This window comes from Cydia fagiglandana, chromosome 2, assembly GCF_963556715.1.
Source record: "Cydia fagiglandana chromosome 2, ilCydFagi1.1, whole genome shotgun sequence".
NCBI classification, from domain to species: domain Eukaryota; kingdom Metazoa; phylum Arthropoda; class Insecta; order Lepidoptera; family Tortricidae; genus Cydia; species Cydia fagiglandana.
The window spans coordinates 9,933,759-9,955,817 of NC_085933.1; the positions used below are offsets into that span (position 1 = coordinate 9,933,759).

General features: G+C 35.7%; 1 protein-coding gene across 1 annotated transcript; it reads left to right on the forward strand.

Annotated features, from left to right (window-relative positions):
* The first annotated feature begins 3,089 nt into the window (after nt 1-3,089).
* LOC134675643 (probable ATP-dependent RNA helicase pitchoune) lies at nt 3,090-22,054 on the forward strand. The gene is made up of 11 exons (XM_063533975.1): nt 3,090-3,276; nt 3,929-4,009; nt 4,087-4,239; nt 4,604-4,864; nt 5,958-6,107; nt 6,247-6,411; nt 17,417-17,558; nt 17,816-17,975; nt 19,977-20,129; nt 20,784-20,954; nt 21,689-22,054. Exons 1-11 carry the CDS (start codon nt 3,186-3,188, stop codon nt 22,016-22,018), a joined length of 1,857 nt encoding a protein of 618 aa, XP_063390045.1. The 5' UTR covers nt 3,090-3,185; the 3' UTR covers nt 22,019-22,054.
* Nucleotides 22,055-22,059: the final 5 nt, after the last annotated feature.

Consider the following 22,059-nt stretch of genomic DNA (forward strand, 5'->3'; position numbering starts at 1 on the left):
GACTTCACAAATCGGTTCAAACCGATTTAGGTCTGAAGTCGACTAAATCGACGTGAGTGTTCCGTAAATCGACTTAAGATACGTTCACCCACTCTAAACGCATCCTTTCATATTTGTTGATGCGTCACTTTCATTTGACATATTGAGGATTAAAATGTACGCAAATCGATTTCAAACCACGAAGAAAAATGTTGCCATGCACATTGCCGCCATTATTGAGTCGAGTCGAAACTTGGTATCTACAGGTAAAGTAAAATGAAACTTATTGTTTATGCTGTAAGGTTCAATTTCGCATGGGCTTAAAGCGATTGATTTGGCGGTATACTTGGATCGGTTTGGCAGTTTTGCGCCGCGTCGATTTGCTAACTCAACGATTCGCGGCAATGACACGAAATCGCACGAGACCGCACGCTCTTTCCTGCTTGCTCGTATAGTGCTTTCCCGTTTTAGCTTTAGAAATTATAAAATTGTGATTTACCGCGCAACAAAACTAAAAAAATATTACAAAACTTTTAAGTCAAAATTTTTTCTGTCGATCGGATCGAACAAAGCGTAAAATTGACAATTCAATTTCCTCAACTCAAAGACTACGGAGCGGTTTGAACTACTGATACTTAAAAAGTAGAAGTTAAATCGACTTGGCCAAATCGGTTTGCAAACCGATTTGGGTTTAAATCAGAGTCGACTTATTCGGTTTGAAAATTTTTCGATTTGGCCCATCACTAGTCTCAGTCGATGACACTGACACTACTGACAGACAGGCTAGCTAGTGCTGCCACAATAGATCAAGCTGAAGCAAATGAGCGTACCGGACCCATGGACTTATAAGAGTTATAAGATGGACTGCGCTGTCACTTTTTTTGCCATACTAAATTGAACTTTATCACCGAGCTAGAAAGGCGTTCGTACCAGACTAGAGAAAACGGTCCACTTGAGATAGCAAAGGTGGGTCGCGGTGTCTCACTCGCACGTGTTGCCAATGTTAAAAATATACCATTGTGGTATTATTTATATCAATATACTACTCAAATTAAATAACTTCTTATATTATTTAAATGCTATATTCAGAGTAAGGTTCTGATATATTTTAATAAATTTGTAAATAAGTATGATGTCAATATTATTAACTGATTTAACCAAGCATGTGGACAACAAAAAAAAACATTAATTTTGGTGTGGTAGACATTGTAGAAACTTTGAATGTTAATTGGTATCCCTATCGTCATGACATGTTATCAAAACACGTGAATGCAAAATTTCCTAAAAATGGTGAATAAATGTTGCGTTAAAGGTTGTGGGAGTGAAAGAATTTCTAATTGTGGAATATTGTTTCACCAGGAAGCCACAATTATTACATTTTGCGATAAAAATACAAGACAACATTGTCAAACTCATTAGGGTGACTATGATGTCGGCACGATGAGAATCAGTGTTACACAATTTTTATTAGGTACTTAAGTAAGTTTATATAAATAGGTATGTATTTATTTCGGCATGTTTAAATTTGTGAAATGAGAGCCAATACAGAATAAATAATTGCCAAAATTGAAATCCAAAGTCCTTAAACATTACAGACACATTCATGCATTGTTATAATAATAATAAACACATAGATAATAAAAGAAAAATAGAACTTTATCGTAATTTACTGACTTTTGGGACGATATCAGAAACGTTACTGGGAATTTACCCTCTTTGGTAAAATTTACTAAGAACGGCACATCACTAATTTCTTTACATTTCACGACTCTTCTCTTTTCGCACAGGTGGCCTAGCACCGTGAACACCGAAGTTCGCAAATTACGGGCATCTTTCTCTTTTACTCCTTTATAGGAGTAATTACAGTAACAGAGAAAGATGCTCGCAATTTGCAAACTTCGATGTCTATGGTCCAGTGACAAGCGTCCTAGTTAAAAACGATAGCAAGCGGGCGTAGCGGACCCACGCGACCCTCAGGCAGTTACGAATTTGCCCTAAGACTGAGTAGGCCCGGACCTAGGGCGGCCAGATATTTTGGGCGGCAGTCTATATGATGGGTGCTGAGAAAGGGGGGGCGGCTAGAGCTTGCTATGTTGGGCTTGGGGCCTAAGGCGGCAAATACTGTATGTAATTCCTCCACTGTCCTGAGAGCCGACCCCGTTGCGTCTTTGTCGCACTTGTAAATTCGTACGTAAGTATGACAGAGAGGCAACACGTCGAACATGGTTCACAGTAGACCCTCTGGTTCTGTCAGCGTATTTGTCTCTCTATCTCTCTCACTCATACCTGTGTTCTTGACAGACGTTACGGCGGACCACCTTCCTGACGATCGACCATGTTCGTGGTCCAGTACCTACGCCTACTAGTAACAGCTCTTCTTCTTCTTCAGTTGGTCCCTCAATACTGAGGATCGTGACATCATATCCTTCTGTTGAAGACCAGGTTCCTCCATAGGGTTCTCTTCCTCGCCAAGCGCATGGCCTCGTGCAGTTTTAATTGCATAGGTGCCGTAATGTGAACACACCATTTAGAACAACTAAATTAAGTACCTAAGGTTGTGTGAAGCGTTTTACAGAAGAGAATAAACTATATCCATCCCTTTTTAGGCAAAAAGACAGTATGATTTCTATTACTAATATAACTATGCACGATTAAGAAAAGATCCTTGTCAAACTATATATTTAAATGTTATCCTAATATCCCACATACATAAGACGTATGGTCACCCTAATTAGAAAGAGATACAACGGCCCACCTTGACTATCTCATGTGGACACACTTTTTGGCCAATGTCCGCCATCCAGTTATGTTTAATGTCCATGACCGGACCTTGGTCCGATCTGAGGCCTGTTTTATCGTGTGGAAGGGAGATCGCCGTACGTCTTTTAAAGACACCGCTATAAGTGAGAGCGAGAAAGGGATATGCTGACCGGACCAAGGTCGTGGTTTAAGTAGTAACACACTATTGCACCGCACGGTGAAGTTCGCGGTGCGGTGCGATAGTGTGTATGTTACTGTTATGTAGAGCCCATGTCATAGACAAAAATGTCAGACATTTTGTCTGTCACTAGTGTCACTGTCAACCAAGGCCCCAACAGAGTCCGAGGACTCCGAGGAGCTACGGAGAGAATCAAAGGAACCACGTGTTATTAATTCTCACGGTTTGAGTCGTTATAAAATTACTCTCATGATTTAATTATTTCAAAATGCCGACACCCGACAAAATTCTTTTAAGAAAAATTAAGAAACGTGAAAAAAATAAATTAAAGTTAGCTGAGAAAAAATCAAGCGTGCCAGGTAAGTAACCTTAATTTTACGTTAGTACATGGTCCTTTGTCTAGAAAAATATTACATTGGTACGGAATAATTCACGATTTGTAAAGCTTAAGCTACAAAGCATATTAGTAACCGCATAAAAAGTAGAAAAAAAATTTTATTACTTGCGTTACATACATCTTTCTGAGCCAGAAACCATAATGTATGTTATAGTTTTCTACTTGTTTTTAGTATTTAAAATGTATAGATAGATAAGAGTAAGTATGAATTAGGAACAGTACTTAAATAACTAATTAGGTGCAGCTGTTCAAAGTCAAAGTCAAAAATACTTTATTCATGTAGGCCTAGTAACAAGCACTTATGAACGTTTTACATAATAATATATTATCTTAAGCTAATTATCAGAGCAATTTATTGAAGTTAATGTTCTTATCAGTTGCACCAAAATACAGACAAAAGCCAAATTGAGCCAATGGTCGTTATGCTCATCATAATGTTTGGAATCATGACATTAATATGATATGGTAGAAGTATAATATCGAAACATACCTAAAACTTTGAAACTGCTATTCAGTATTATTTTCTAGATTGTTTGGGTGTAGATGGTTAACAGTGCAATTATGCTTCCGCTGCTCATACATCGCTTAATTTGTATTACCTTACATTGTTTCAGAAACCACATCCAAGCCAGAGCCAATTAAAGATGTAAAGAAAAGGCCACATGAAAATAATGTGCCTGAAAACATACCGAAAAGTAAGTGCTTAAGTCCCTTTTTTTTCAATTTTATGTTTTGTATTGAAATGTGGCTTATACTGAGAAATATTTCACAGAAAAAAAGAAGAATAAGAAGGTCAAACAAGAACCAGTGGAAGTAAAAGAAGAAAGCACAGAGAATGATTCAGACAATGAGGACGGAAATGAGAGTGATGACCAGGTTGAGAAAGAACCAATTGAGGGCAAGCCAGATCCAGATTCAAGCCAGTGTAAGAATATCAATTGGCTATATTCATAATTTCGTTGCTATAGATAATTTAACATTAAGTAGAGTATTATATTACGAAGAGGTTGTTATAATAGTTGTAATAAAATGAGCTTGCCAGAATTGACAAACATACATTCTTTTAGCCATTTACAAAAGACAAATATTATTTAGTAAAAAAAACAGTACAGGAATACTGGCTTGTTCCATTTTTTTGGAAAGAAAGAAACCAAATAGTAAACTAATAAGTTGTAAGATTATTATCTCTTAACTTATCAAATATTCACTTTGCCTCTAAATAAACTAGAAAGTTTATTCCTAAGTGTTAAGGAACTTCATTACATTTAGTGAATTGTTTTGGTTAACAGTGCCAGGATCCAGCTTATGCCTTGGCATTCTATCAAGTCAAAAATTCTCTGCACTTGAGGACAAAGTCTGTGAGGCAACACTCATGGGAGTAAAAGATATGGGTTTCACAACAATGACAGAGATTCAAGCTAAGGCCATACCACCTTTGCTTGAAGGCAGAGACCTTGTAGGAGCAGCCAGGACAGGTTCTGGAAAGACTCTGGCGTTTCTAATACCAGCTATTGATCTTATTTACAAGTTGAAGTTCAAGCCAAGAAATGGTAAGTTTATGAACTTTGTAGTGTAATAGGTAATGCAAAGAGAATTTGAAATAGAAACGACCTGTAAATCATGTTGTCACAGTGAATTTACTGCACCATGGCTCGAAAAGATGGAACCATACCTTTGGCCTAATCTCGAGTAGATAGTGCTACTTTTTAATATTTAAGAAATTGAACACATATATGTGAAAGATGGTACAAAGTCAAATGGCATTCTAAAAGTTTAAAACATCTGTCTAAAAATGGCAATAAATTCACTGTCACTACATAATTTACCTGACAATAACTCTATACACCCTATTACTCGTATCTTTATCATCTTTATCATCTTTATTATCTTTACCTATTTTATTATCTTTGGTAATTAGGGTTCCGTACCCAAAGGGTAAAACGGGACCCTATTACTAAGACTTCGCTGTCCGTCCGTCCGTCCGTCCGTCTGTCTGTCACCAGGCTGTATCTCACGAACCGTGATAGCTAGACAGTTGAAATTTTCACAGATGATGTATTTCTGTTGCCGCTATAACAACAAATACTAAAAACAGAATAAAATAAAGATTTAAATGGGGCTCCCATACAACAAACGTGATTTTTGACCAAAGTTAAGCAACGTCGGGAGTGGTCAGTACTTGGATGGGTGACCGTTTTTTTTTTTGCCTTTTTTTTGTTTTTTTTTTTGCATTAAGGTACGGAACCCTTCGTGCGCGAGTCCGACTCGCACTTGCCCGGTTTTAAGAAATACTGCCTGTTGAGTCTCTGCATGTTTCAAATCTTTCCTTTAGTGCACACTGGTAGTCAAATGCACAATTTGCATTATATTTTGTTAAAGATGTACAAGTTTTTTCGTATGATGACAAAAAGGCGAATATGAAAACTGATTCCATACATCCAAAACCAATGTTTGTGTTGAAGCTAGACCAAAGAGTCTCCAGTGAAAACTGTAGAGGCACAAAGGACTAGTTTTAATGCAAGCACTGGGGGAGTATGTTTAGAGTGGTTAAATGAACACAGAATGGATATCTGATTTTGTTTAACAACAATAAAATTTATAGCCTTTAATGTAATGTTATTGAATCTGAACATAATGTTACAGGTACAGGAGTCATAATTCTATCACCAACAAGAGAGTTGTCTATGCAAACTTTTGGAGTATTGATGGAGTTAATGAAATATCATCACCACACCTATGGGCTGGTCATGGGTGGTGCTAACAGAAGTACAGAAGCCCAGAAATTATCGAAAGGTAATGACATTACATTATGTATTTATTTTAGCATAGCCCTTCATGCCCATTTTAGGGATACTCTAGGTAGAATAACTGCACTAGTATTGTGCATAACCAAAAATAAAAAAAAAGCTTGACAAGATGCTTTTGTTTTCAGGTATCAACATTTTGGTAGCCACTCCAGGTAGACTGCTAGATCATTTGCAGAACACTCCAGACTTTTTGTACAAAAACCTACAGTGTCTAGTTATCGATGAAGCAGACAGGATACTTGAGATTGGATTTGAGGAAGAAGTGAAACAAATCATAAGGTTGTTGCCCAGTAAGTTAAAACTTCATTATATTAAATATGATATTAACTCATCAGCAAAGAAAACAGAACATCTCTGGGCGAGCTCGCTCCATCGTAGGCCACGTCTACGCCTCGGCTAGTCTGTGGCCATGAGTAAGCCCATTCATAATAAAAAAAAAAAAACACTATTATGAGGAAAATTCTATATAAGGTGACCCATTTCCATGGCTGTTGAACTTCAATATACTTATAACTGACCTAATCCAAATTGTGGCCAAAAGAGAAATTTGCTTGTTTAATTCTGGAGGTCTCGTTTCGCTCGCGCGTTAACCTTTTGGCCGCCGGACCTAGTCCGCAAAGACGCTCACTCACACGCCAGAGCAAATTTTAAGTAAACAACTAATAAAAAGTTTAGGGATTGCAAATAGTGATATCGATATTTACAATATTTAATAAAAATCTTTTTAATTTAGCTTTGTTCTTATCCTGTTTTAATTTCATTCCAAATTGCCAAAATTAAACATATGTTTTACACCCGAAAATGTTTAAAATATAGGGATTTAACATAAAAAACAACCACTAAACAATGTCGATTCAAGACGTGATATCGCCGCACTAGGCTGTACGAGAAGTCTTTTATACAAGACAACGGCGCCCATGGACTGCCCGCAGTGCAGACCGACAAGGACTGTTTCCGCGCGGATCAATTAATAATAGTCTCTAGGTCAACGGCGTAAGCGCTTGTCGGTACGTAAACTTTATTGGCGTAATAGTCATATGCCTTATGGGAATATAGTTCAGAGCCGGAAACCGCTACCAACTTTTAGTATGTTGTTGGGCATGGCATCGGGTCTCCAAAACTGCCGGGAGACGGCGGCGCCGGCCATCTACTTCAGCGGAATGACGTCATCAAAATGACTCCCGCTTCGTTGCGAATATTGCATACTGCACCCAAATTATGCATAGCACATACACGTGTGGGGTATTAAATGAAAGCCAATTAAATATACTATATTTTGTTTATACAAAGTGTATCAAAATATGCAAAAGTTTAAGAGAAATTTACAAAATAATAAAAATCACGTAAAAAAATATTCGATTATTTGGGTTTTACAACCAAACCAAAAGTCGGACGATAAAGCAATGTACTACAACATTAAAGATGACTTCTCAAGCCATACACTGATATCAATAAAATCAAAATTAGACCAAATATGTGGAAATTATGCATCAAAATGTAGATATTCGCCCATACAAAGGCATAAAAGTTAAAAAAATCAAAATTGGTCATTTTTAGGATAATCCGCATAAGCTTCTAGTATGTTATTAGCAATATGACCTGGAGTCTAAAACTGCCGGGAGACCATCGCTGTTGTTCCTCAGTTACAAATAATGACGTCATATAAATAATCACTGCCGAATTTCGTAAAATGTAAATTATAGCTATACCACGAGTCTCACATACACTTGAGTTACATGTAACGAAAGGTTATTAAATGTATTATGATTCACCTAAACATTGTTTGTAAAAAAAATGTACAGTTTCAGAGCTAGAAACAACGAAATGCCACTTTTTATGGAAAAAGTAGATATGTATCAATTTTATAGCTAAACTAAAACCGTCAAAAAATTTTTGCGTATAACATTTGAAAAACTTGTTATTCAACTATATATCACAATTTAAATTTTACATTTCCGACAAAAACTGTGGAAGTTGTGGAAAAAAAACTAAAGCGCCCCAACAATTCTACCTTAATGCGCTCATATTATGCAAAGAATAGTTCTATTTATCGAGTATTAAATGAATGAACATTACATAAAATACATGAAAACGACATTTTCAAATGGAACCTTAATTAAAAAAATAATAATTTAGTTGATAAGTAAGCAAAATACTGTTTCTTTAAGTACCTAATCTCCTCCTTTCAAAGTCGGTTAAAATGTGGCTTTTGTGACCTGGGCTACAAAGACAAATAAATTGACACCTCATTTATCAAAATCAGTTCAGTTGTTTCATGTAAAAAATACATAATTACATACGTAGATAGCAGTTCCTGCTGTAGTTGCGGTAAATATTAATATGAAATAGACTCTTATTGTCATGCCCTAACGCTACATTATTAAAGAAATGTAAAGTTACATGCCAGTAAGTAGGTACATGCCTAATACAAAATGCCTTATCGAGGTAAATACCCTATCAGTTCACTTAATGCGATACATAATTATATATTTAAGCCTCGATTAGCCTTGTACATACATACATCACTGGCTCAGTGACCCAAAGCAAAGAGGATCTTGGCCTCTGGCACAAAAGAGCGTCACTCTGCCCTATTCTGCGCCACTTCGCGCCAGTTGGGTATTCTTATAAAAGTGGAATCTTGAGTGGTGCAAGGGTTTCAAGGCTGAGCTGAGAAGGCTGGCAGAATTTTCCTTCTGATCCTCCGAAATATAGGTCACCCCTCTGATAATTCGAAGCCTCCATAAGGCATCTTGCTAACTCATCGAGGCGACGCCCGCTAGGCCTGCTAACATCTACGGCCTGAGAGTTTCAACGTTAGATGCCAAGCCACGCCAGGCCATAATAGTAAAGGTCTAATTATTGAATTTTTATTTTTTGTCCGACTACGGCAGAATTTGCTATCTATGCGTGCATGTGTAGGTACCGTTTGCATGAAACTACTGAACTGATTTTGATAAATGAGGTGTCAATTTATTTGTCTTTGTAGCCGAGGTCACAAAAGCTACATTTTAACCGACTTTGAAAGGAGGAGATTAGGTACTTAAAGAAACAATATTTTGCTTACTTATCAAGTAAATTATTATTTTTTTAATTATGGTTCCATTCGAAAATGTCGTTTTCATGTATTTTATGTAATGTTCATTCATTTAATACTCGATAAATAGAACTATTCTTTGCATAATATGAGCGCATTAAGGTAGAATTGTTGGGGCGCTTTAGTTTTTTTTCCACAACTTCCACAGTTTTTGTCGGAAATGTAAAATTTAAATTGTGATATATAGTTGAATAACAAGTTTTTCAAATGTTATACGCAAAAATTTTTTGACGGTTTTAGTTTAGCTATAAAATTGATACATATCTACTTTTTCCATAAAAAGTGGTATTTCGTTGTTTCTAGCTCTGAAACCGTACATTTTTTTTACAAACAATGTTTAGGTGAATCATAATACATTTAATAACCTTTCGTTACATGTAACTCACGTGTATGTGAGACTCGTGGTATAGCTATAATTTACATTTTACGAAATTCGGCAGTGATTATTTATATGACGTCATTATTTGTAACTGAGGAACAACAGCGATGGTCTCCCGGCAGTTTTAGACTCCAGGTCATATTGCTAATAACATACTAGAAGCTTATGCGGATTATCCTGAAAATGACCAATTTTGATTTTTTTAACTTTTATGCATTTGTATGGGCGAATATTTACATTTTGATGCATAATTTCCACATATTTAGTCCAATTTTGATTTTATTGATATCAGTGTATGGCTTGAGAAGTTATCTTTAATGTTGTAGTACATTGCTTTATCGTCCGACTTTTGGTTTGGTTGTAAAACCCAAATAATCGAATATTTTTTTACGTAATTTTTATTATTTTGTAAATTTCTCTTAAACTGTTGCATATTTTGATACACTTTGTATAAATAAAATATAGTTTATTTAATTGGCTTTCATTTAATACCCCACACGTGTATGTGCTATGCATAATTTGGGTGCAGTATGCAATATTCGCAACGAAGCGGGAGTCATTTTGACGACGTCATTCCGCTGAAGTAGATGGCCGGCGCCGCCGTCTCCCGGCAGTTTTGGAGACCCAATGCCATGCCTAACAACATACTAAAAGTTGGTAGCGGTTTCCGGCTCTGAACTATCTCTGCGACCGTTTCCCATAAGGCATGGCACTATAACGTTAAGAGGGCGTAGAGGAGGGTAAATTTTCAGATTCTGTCAAATTACCCCATTTCACGCACAAACGCAGCTCACGCACACTACCTCAATTTACTGGGACAGGTCAGTGACCCCTAATGTTTTTTTAAAGGTGCTGTTTCGAGTTTAGTGTTAACTACTGACCTCCTTTGAGGAATTAAAACTGTCAAACTTTCCTTTGTGAGAAGACAGAGAAAAAACACTTTTTATATATAGCTTTCCTTGTTTGTTCATGTCATGTCATAGGTATGTGACGTATTAGGTAATTATTTATTTTCGTTGTTGACTTTTGTATTAAGATAGGTACAAACGGCGACGCTCTTAACTGTCCATCGGTAGACCTTATGCCTTTTGTAATAAGGTTTACGAACTGTCAGTTAACAGTGTGGTGGTGTGCGATGGTAGGTATGCGGTTTGTAGACATAGACCAAATTAAAACTAGGAGTTTTATTATTAAAGATATAAGAAATCGTCTATTTTACCTACTCGAAGTGAACTACTTATATCTAAAATTATCCCTTCATTAGTTATATATAGGTCTTGTAACATATTATTTACAACTAAACACGCTTATTATATTTTACTTATAACTTAATTTTTAAAGCTCTATTGATAATAAGGCTTTAAAAACATCTAATAGAATGCAGGTACTACGCTTATACTTTTGTAAGTCAGTAAGTGATGCTTACTTAAAACTTATCGGGAGATCAAAAAACTCATAATTACCTATATTAAAATATTTAAATTTACTATTCCATCTCATACGTTCAATAAGGCCCGGGACCGGGCCTTGTCACCTGCACTGACAGAGGGCCTTTTTAGCCCCACATAATATTAAAGAACTGTGTCCCGGATAGTATGGGTTCTGGGCCATGACCATGACGCGTCCCGAAGTAACTTATACAGGGCGTAATCGTTAAGTGTAGCCAGGCTATAATTTCGTAAATATAACAGATATCAGAAAACATCAAATTGTTATCGAAAGTGCGTTACCCAATGAGTAAAATTACATTAAGGGGTCATCCATTAATTACGTCACACGTTTGGGGGGGAGGGGGTCAAGAAAATGTGACATGTTGTGACATGGGGAGGGGGAGTCACAAACACTGTGACGTCACTTTAACTTCATCACTATTCATCAGTAACCGAAAATTAATTTATATTTTTTTATTCGCAGTACATTTAAATAATGAGGTTTTGGAAGTATGTAGGTAATTTTCGTTCCTAATTGGTTTTGTGTTATAAAATTATATATATTTATTTTACCAAAAATATTTTTTTTTAAATAATGCCGAGCTAGTACTGCCGATTTCGTTGAAAACAAAATTACCTAAAATGTGACGTCACACCAGGTGGGGAGGGAGTTGCAAAATGTGACCAAGTGTGACAAGGAGGGGGGGAGGGGTCAAAAAACCTAGAAATTCATGTGACGTAATTAATGGATGATCCCTAATAACTTTTTTAAATAAAAGCAGAAATGATAGATTTATTATTTCATAAACGGTAGTTTTATTATTTTATTACAGTTTATCATCGCAAATAATGAATCTCAAGCAGTTTTATCTCTTACGACACCAACGTTCTTTGAAGGGTGTCTTAGAGTAGAGTTAATGTCTGGGATATTTCTGTTTTTATTTAAAAAAAAGTTATTAATGTAATTTTACTCATTGGGTAACGCACTTTCGATATCAATTTGAAGTTTTCTGATATCTGTTATATTTACGGAATTATAGCCTGGCTACACTTAACGATTACACCCTGTATATCATTAGAAAGTTCATAGCCTATATCTATAGAATATATCGTTCTTATGAGCGTATTTGGTGGGCATACCTTATAAGTTTCAGTACAGGAAAAAGTACATATGAGCTGTACTTTTAATTGTTAGTACAATCGGTATCAAATAGATAGTGACGGCCAAAGTGACCAAATATAGCTATAGGATCTAAATGTGAACGAATAGGGTTAGGTGAGGCATATAAGGCCCACCTTTATTTTAACTGAAATAGTTTTATAAATAATCAGGATATTATTACCAATTCAATTCAATATAGATTTCTCATTTGTTCATGTTTCTTCATATACCAAAATAGTTATAAAAATATTCCGGCGCTTTTGAAAAATACACGTTTTATAAAAAAAACCATACCATGTTGGTTCGGAACCGGGCCTTGTTACTTGCACTGTCAGTGGGCCTTCTTAGTCATAGTACAAGTTCAAGAATAACAGAGAATATTACCGGGCCTTATTACCTTTTATCATGAATTAATTTCATCTTCAATTTAAATGGTCTAGTAAAATAAGGCCTACATGAGTCATGGAAAAACAAATTGTATTTTATTTAGAAAGTACCTATATGTTGTTCATAGTCTTCAGTAAGCTGACCTCTAAGAGTCTATCTATTATAATAATTAATGTAGATTGACAGTTTACTTAGCAAATTGTACTTTTACCTTTAGGTTTTATGTCGGAAATATCTCACCCAATTTGTACTGAAACATAAGCATTTGAGCGTAATTATAATTAATGATGTTTACTGATTGTTAATCTTAAATATACCTACTTAATATTATGAAGGGCACTTATATTATTTTAGCGGACCGAGCGGATGTATATTTTTGTGGACCACTTTTTTATTTAAATAATTAAATTGTAATTCATTTCAAACAAGGTTATTACAATTAGGGATATAAGTAGATACCTCACCTATCTTATTACAAAGCATTACAAAAATGTCCAAAGGCCAAAGCCACGCTGATAAGACATAAGACCTTATAAACGACCTCATAAATATAAACGTTCACTGAAAAAAACCAAAGGCATTTCTCATAATTTTATTTCGTTACTGAGTTATCGTTTGGCACCGATAATCAATGAAATAAAAGCACGTTGTTGTTTGATAGATACATTTATATAAACATCGTCACATGAAACCAATATAATATTACTCGTAAACCAGACCACTGCTGGTATTGGCTCTAAATATCGTTCTTTCAACTGATAATATAGCCACAAAATCTCGCTGAGACTGCAGGTCGAGTCTTGATTTCAATTTCTTGATGATATATCATTGAATTAACTTTCAGAGCTCGTGATAGCTCTTAGAATAGCAACAGAACTAGTTGAAACTAAGAATTTTATTGCTGAAATTATGTGAACAACATTGCTCCGTCTTCATAAATAAAATTTTAATAATTTATATTGCTTAGGCTAAAATGTGAAGAATTTTGTTGATAAATTGTTTATCTAGTATATTGTCATTATGTCATATATGTTTTTAAAATGACGTAACATGAATACCAGCACAATGAAAATTTATTCCAATAAGAAATAACAAATCTTCAAACTTTTTTCATTTTAAGTGAATTAGGAAGAAGCTAATTACACTGATTTGGTTGTATTCATATATTTTATTAAATAATTTGTTATATTTTTTAAGTATTATGACTTGTGAATAAAAAGAAATCGAAATTTTAATGACTCTAGATCTCCGTGTGACGTTATTTATTTACCCTATTTATTTTGAACACAGTTTTTCACTGGTATCATCATTCGTATACGGATATGAATTTCTGTCAATATATATTCCAAAACGAAATGTCAAACTGGGAGATCCTGGTACGCGTCCGCTTCCAACCAAGCCCAGCGGGCATCTGATTGAAAGGAGAATTAGACAGATATGGCGGATGTATGGAAATTTTACGAAAGTTTACGTTTACGATTGAATTTCTCTGTAGCCTTTAAGAAGAAAAATAGGAAAAGCCTGATTCGTTGTAGTCCAGTTATCTGGCTTTCGAAATCACTCGATTTTATAGCATGAGCATCGATTTTTTTATACAAATTTTACTAAACGCTGACACTCGTTCATCTCGTTTTAGGTACAACTTTGCATAAGTGTATTTATTATATTGTAAAATATTTCAGATTTTCAAGGGTGATTCGTTGTAAACACACTCTTTGGGATAATAATGACATTTATTATAATTTTTTTTATCAAGAGATGTGAACGCTAGCGACTAAACGGTGACTGCCTTTTTCGCTGATTTTGCTCGATGCAGTCTTAAAGCTGCGCATCATGTGTCGATAAAGTCAATATACCGGAACTGTTTTAGTGAAAATTACACGTGGGTTGAATTTTTTATGAGTGAAGATATTATTCCGGAATTAGAATCTATCATTATAATTTCAGTTTGGTTTACATTAATATAGGTAAACTCTTATCAAAAAAACGTTCAACGACTTGTTATAAAAAAATTACACATTAACTTCAATGTTATAACAATAAAAGTAAAGTCTGATAAACAGGTATGTCCCTGTACCACACTTGTGCGAAGCGGTCGCTGCGGTGTATCCCTTCCCACTAAGCTATAAAATAACATCAATTATTTTTTTTATTTATCTCTTCTGCAATTAAATAGTCCACAATCTACAATGGCAAATTTACTTGTCTGACTCTACTTTATAGAGCTAAAGAAGCTACCTGAACTTTAAATATAGTTATGCCTATCTGACTCTCGTTCTACGTATTCTAGTAAGTAGTTACCGACCAGTGTTGGCCGTAATGGTTAATTCTAATTAACAATTAATCAATTGCATTAACCATTAATTCCGCAATTAATCAATTGCATTACGCATCAATTTAATTAAAGTTAGTTAGAATTGAATCTTGAGACATTTAATTACATTGATTGTCAATCTAATTGCCTATTTAATGGCATTAAAGTTTCAAAAAATTAATTAGAATTACTCTCAATTGCATTAACGTTTAATGGAATTAAATATTTTTTTCATAAACTAATAATTAATGTTAATTTTGCTTGAAACTATTAAATGGGAATACACTCATTATTGGTGTATTTTTATTTGTCCCTGTCATATGTGAGTTGGAGACAAATGGGAAACGGGGACAAATGGGATTTATTCATTTATATGAAGCGCTTATTCCATCTGCTCCAGGCGGGAACAAACGGGAAAATATCGGATAATGATGTGTTCCCATTTGTCCCCACACCAATAAAGTGGGGAAAAATGGGAATAATTTATATGCAAACTGCACATATATTTCCTATATGTTCCCCGTGGGGACAAATGGGAATACACCCATTATTGTTAGTTATAATGGGTGCTCATAAAATAAATAAAATAAATAAAATAAATAAAATAAATAAAATAAATAAAATAAATAAAATAAATAAAATAAATAAAATAAATAAAATAAATAAAATAAATAAAATAAATAAAATAAATAAAATAAATAAAATAAATAAAATAAATAAAATAAATAAAATAAATAAAATAAATAAAATAAACTTTAGAACCCTCAGGTATGGCGAGAGACGATGGTAAGCGACCGGACGGAGCCACAATGGTGCCGTGGAGACTGGGTAGGCCTTTGGTGTGGGACGCGACATGCGTAGACACCTTTGCGCAGTCCCACATCCAGGCTACCCGGGCACAAGCTGGCGCTGCTGCCGACCAGGCCCAACTACTCAAGCGCCGCAAATACTCATCCTTACTGCAGGATTATGAGTTTGCGGCGCTTGCAGTGGAAACAATGGGTCCTTGGTCGGCGGACATGAAAACTTTCATGGGGGACCTGTCGACACGGCTGGTCGACGCCTCGGGGGACCGTAGGGCTGGTGCTTACCTCTCCCAGCGCATATCGCTGGCTATACAGAGAGGTAACGCAGCCAGCGTTATGGGCTCAATGCCGCAGGCAGAGATTTTAGAAGGTGTATTCTCTTTATAACTTCTTTTTATTTTCATATATTTTATTAGTATATTTTAGTTTTTATATAATATTATAAGTATTAGTTTAATTTTTAAGTAGTTATATTTTAATTTTAGTTTAGTTTTTAAATCTTTAATTTATAGTTAGTTTTAATGATGTTGTAAAGTATTAGTTTTTAATCTGCAATAAATTCTCAATAAAATAAATAAAATAAATAAAATAAATAAAATAAATAAAATAAATAAAATAAATAAAATAAATAAAATAAATAAAATAAATAAAATAAATAAAATAAATAAAATAAATAAAATAAATAAAATAAATAAAATAAATAAAATAAATAAAATAAATAAAATAAATAAAATAAATAAAATAAATAAAATAAATAAAATAAATAAAATAAATAAAATAAATAAAATAAATAAAATAAATAAAATATAAAATAAATTGATTAAATTAAATAAATCTTGGACGTCTTTATAAAATTACGATATTTATTCTTGTTAATTGTTAATTATCAATCACATGTTTAATTTTCATTAAAAATTGTTTTAGTTTTTAATGGTTTGTAAAGCAATAACCATTAATTCTTTTTAATTGTTAGTGGTTCGTAATAAATTAACATTAATGCAAATTGATGTTCAATGCAATTGATAATTAATTTTCCTTCAATGGTTAATGGCTAATGGCAATTAACCTTTTCAATGGTTAATTTTTAATGGTCAATTGCATTAACGTTCGGCCAACACTGTTACCGACTATTCGTTGAAAAAAATTGGCGATTAACAAGTGTTCAAATACTTAGATAAAAACATATTTCTGACTTTATATTTACTTTAAAAATTCCCATATCGAGTTAACATTCCCATCCCTAGCTGTCTTTTATACAAGACAACGGCGACGAGGAACATGAAAAATGTTGAAAATTGGAGCAATTTTTTTAAATGCCTTATTATAAAAGAAGGGATTTATAGCGGTTTAAAAAGCAAATAAATGAAAAAACAAAGACTTTAAATATGAACACGAGTGTAAATGAAATTGCAATTGTTATTATTTTCACATTAACTCAGTGGTTGAATTTGTGTCTTGTATACAAGACGACGGCGCCAGCGTATCGTTCTATCGTTGTCTTCTATACCGGACAACGGCGGTCAAAGGGTTAATTATGCACCATTCTATTTAAATTATACTTACATGTAAGGAGGTATCCTCGTTAGAGCACATAATAATGTACAGTTTGATTAGTAATTTGATGAATTTTCCTACAATGTAATTTGCCATATATGGCAAAAATTATCAGCTGTTGTAACTTGTAAGTCTTGTACGCGACACAAATGCCTGACTTTCCCCACAGAACGCCGTCAGACCATGTTGTTCAGCGCCACGCAAACAAAGAAGACGGAGGCGTTGACAGCTCTGGCTGTAAAACACGAGCCAGTGTATGTTGGCGTTGATGATCACAGGGAGCAAGCTACTGTGGATAGTTTGGAGCAAGGGTAAGAACATCAATATTATAAGTTACATTTATTCGTCTCAAGCTTGGCCATAGAGCTGCATTATTAGTTCCCTTTAAGTAAATATTAGAAAAGATTTTTTTTTCAAAACAGCATTTGGCGTGTGGTACTTTTAACTAGACGTTAGGTACGTAATAAATTAGTGCCTAATGCTCAGCTAAAGCATTACACTAATAAATCGCATTCCATAGCTTTAGGTAAAAAGTACCTTTTCTAAATAAATGTTTGTATTTTTACAGTTACATAGTTTGCCCGTCAGAAAAGCGCATGATGGTGTTATTCACATTCCTCAAAAAGAACAGAAAGAAAAAGGTGATGGTGTTCTTCTCCACCTGTATGTCGGTGAAGTACCATCACGAACTGTTCAACTACATCGACCTGCCGGTCATGTCTATACATGTTAGTATAAATGCTACAATATTTTATACACACAAATCTGTGGAGTAATCTAAAAATGTCTATTTATTTATAATATATCTGGAGTTGATATTCTCTAGTGTCCGACCGAAACATGTTTTTTTGCCGAAACCGAAACCGAAACCGAATGTTCGGCTTTGGCTCTAGTTTCGGCCGAAACCGAAACCGAAACCGAAACTTTTGTAGACTTGTTAGAATCGTTGAAAAAATGTCATAAACCGCTTTTACACACATATTATGGGGCTGTCAACACCCAATGTCCTTGAAATTTATGTTACTTAAGCAGTTTTTTAAGAAAATTACTAGAGTTAGACCAAGATAATTCTGCAACGATTTTGATAACACACGCAATGCAAGTGTTATTTTAAACGTCAAAACTTCTATGAAATAAGACGTATAAATAACATTTGCACTAGTTGCACTGCGTATGCTATCAAAATCATTGCAGAATTTTCTTGGTGTAACTCTATTCATTCACCAGTCAAGCTAACATGTAGATACAGGGTCAAGCAAAAACGCGAGCGCAGCGAGCGCGAAATTTTTTGTTAATAATATCGCAAGGCCGGGTACCGATCTTCACCTGGGCCTAAAAGTCCGAAGTGCCCCAGTGAGGCGAACTTTCATGCGAAGTCAAAGCCGTGCTTCAGGCTTCAAAATAAGTAGTTGAGCACAGACTCCAACCAATTTCCATTGTATTAAAAAGCGAGACCGCAGGCTGAGCATGGCGCAGCGAGGCCAAAGGCTAAGCTGAAGTAGAGGACATGTGGAACACAAACCAATGGTAAATTGAGGTAAAAAGTGAGGCTAAGGTTGAGCATTCGTATGAAAACCTGTACTGGGGGCACTTTTAAGGGTTTTTTCTTCGTTTTAATCAATAGTCAGCTGTTCAGCCTCGCAAAATATTAACTATTGAGAAAATCAACTTTGCAGCACTAGTTGAGCGTAACCTTTAGCCTCGCTTAAAATTTGTCATTAGAGGTAGATAGGAAAATGACTGAATAAGTGATTGAATAAGAGCGAAAAAGACATCGTTCGACTCGGGCCGAGCGGATACTCGGCCAACGGCTATCTCATTCACTCCGATACAATCAGACAGTGTGCGCGTTATAGGTATTGACAGCCTCTTAAGACTGAGTCGACCGTCCAGTGTCGCCCTCACTAGTGGAATTGTGTTTTATAATAAACCAATTAAATTATGTAGGTACCTATACCACCTATACATGAATCAGTATATGTACCTAGATATTAATATTGTTGTCCTACTTATTCCCCAACTTTTGGTCTTTGTCCGAAGTACCATTTCGTAAGTTTCGGCCCGGCCGAAAGGTTCGGCCGTATTTTGGCCGAAACCGAAACTACGGCCGAAACATGATTTTTTGGCCGAAACTGGCCGAAACCGAAACCGAAACCGAACCTTCGGTCGGACACTAATATTCTCTAGTTGAATTGGAGTGTACCTAGTGTTCAATGCAACAAATAAAAAGTAGGTACTGCATTCCAATAGTATTTATATGCTTACAAGAAAACCGTATATGTTGAATATACAATACAGATTTTATTTAGTAAACGATCAACACAATAACCGAAAAAAGAAAGCTACAATAAACAAAAGATATGATCATTCCAAGTAGCTCCGAATTATCCTCGTGCCGCCCACCATACCAAAATTATTGCCAAGGAAATTAGAATCTTATTGTATATTCAATTGGGTTGAATTTCATTTGTTCGAAAATTTTACAAGACAAATGAAATGCTGCCTAATTCGTTTTTTATCAAGGTTGACATTCCATCGAAGCTGATTGTACATCCTAATGTACATTGGGCGGCACGAGGTTATAGTTTTTATTTTTCAAAATACCCAGCAATATGAAGAAGAAAATTACAAGCAAAAGTGAAAATAACATGTAGTTATATTGCTAATTTTGTTTTTATCCGCAACGCAGGCTTCGTCCGGTGGCTAAATTGATCTGTCTCATATTTCAGGGTAAACAACAACAGACAAAGCGAACTACAACATTCTTCCAGTTCTGTAACGCCGAAAGCGGTATCCTGCTTTGCACAGACGTGGCGGCCAGAGGACTGGACATACCGGCCGTCGATTGGATTGTCCAGTATGATCCGCCTGATGATCCCAAGGTAAGCTTGTTGTGCATTACCGACTAGAAACTGCTGATACGTAGCCCGCGAAAAAGGTAAAAATCGTCAATATCGGCCCACTGAGGAACAAACATACATACTTACATACATAGACTGATAAACATACATATTACCCTCCTTTGTGTCGCGCTGTCTGGTAACAAGGCTTAGAATATGTCATCACCGTCAGTGGAAAGACATGCATTACTGCAAACAAAGTCCTGAAATTAAATATGAACTGACGATCTAATAAAGATTGCTGCCAATGCACTTTGACTACCGAGAACCCGCCTGGTAGGCACTCGTAATGTTTGCTCAGATGCCGGACAACCCGCCCAGCGGGTTGTTTTGTACGCCGATATAGACGACCGGTTTCTGGCAGTAAACGTTTTTCGATGTATAATTAGTATTCAGTGATGCTTCTTCAGTCACTAATAAAAATAAATCCTGTACCTCCTTATCACGTCACTTTTGATTGAATAACCACTTACCTGGACGTCTTTCGGCTGATATGATGATGATGTTTAATGAGAAAACATATAGTGGACTAAAAGGATTTTTTTAAAGCAAATACCGGTTGCCGTATGATGGAATCTAGTCTCATGGAAGGCCTTAATATTGTCAGATAATTAATTTCCAATCATCACTTGACAGGAATACATCCACCGCGTGGGCAGGACGGCGCGCGGCCTCGGGACCAGCGGGCACGCGCTGCTGTTCCTGCGGCCCGAGGAGCTCGGCTTCCTGCGCTTCTTGAAGCAGTCCAAGGTCACGCTCAACGAGTTCGAGTTCTCGTGGAACAAAGTGGCCGATATACAGCTGCAGGTTGGTTACTTGCTTATTTTGCATGCCTAGCCAGTTCATGTATAATCACCTGCAATAATATGTTGCTCTTCGAAGGCCGCAAAAATATCTGACACGATCTTATTTGTGGCGCAATAAGAGCGAATCACATATTTTTGCGGCCTTCGTTGAGTAACATATTACTGCAGGTGACGTAAAGTCAACTTATTTGATTCCTAGTGAACTATAGAACCATGACATAATGCAGCGGTCGGCAACCTTTTAGCAGCCAAGGGTCACATAGTAGTTAACGGAGGTGACGCGGGCCGTACTTTGTCAATATTTATGACTTTATGAGACATATGAGATAATGAATCAATTTGTTTATCTTCTATAACAGTCCTTATTGAGTGATGTACGTCATGTATCAAGCAGTTAAAGCGATAAGGTTCTATAGTTTTTTATACAACATCGGTGGCAAACAAGCATACGGCCCGCCTGATGGTAAGCAGTCACCGTAGCCTATGGACGCCTGCAATTCCAGATGTGTACATGTACATTGCCGACCTTTTAAAAACCTGTACACTCCTTTTCATAGTGGCCTAGGATTCAAAATGGTTGACCGTACTTACATACTAGGACTCAGAATTTTGAATTTGTGTCTGTGCCCAGCAGTGGGACGTATGTAGGCTAAATTATTATAATTTGGCGGGCTTTATGCTTGTTTGTATTTTAACTTGAATACCAAAAATAAACCTTTGCATTTTTTGTTACAGCTGGAAAAACTGATATCAAGAAATTACTTCCTAAATCAGTCCGCAAAGGAAGCATTCAAGAGCTATTTGAGGGCGTACGACTCGCATCACCTGAAAACCATATTCGACATTGATACTATAGATATGGCTAAAGTCTCCAAATCGTTTGGATTCACTGTACCGCCCGCAGTTGAGCTCAAAGTCGAGAAGAAAGGGCCTCCGACGAAGCGCAAGGGAGGAGGCGGGTATGGATACTTCAAGTCACTGAATGCTCCGATGAGTCAAAAGAATAAAGCAGAGAAAACGAAGATCTACCGACAGAAAGGCGGTAACAACAGATCAGTGAGCTGAAATGTATTTTAAGTTGTAATAAAACATTATAATTTATACCA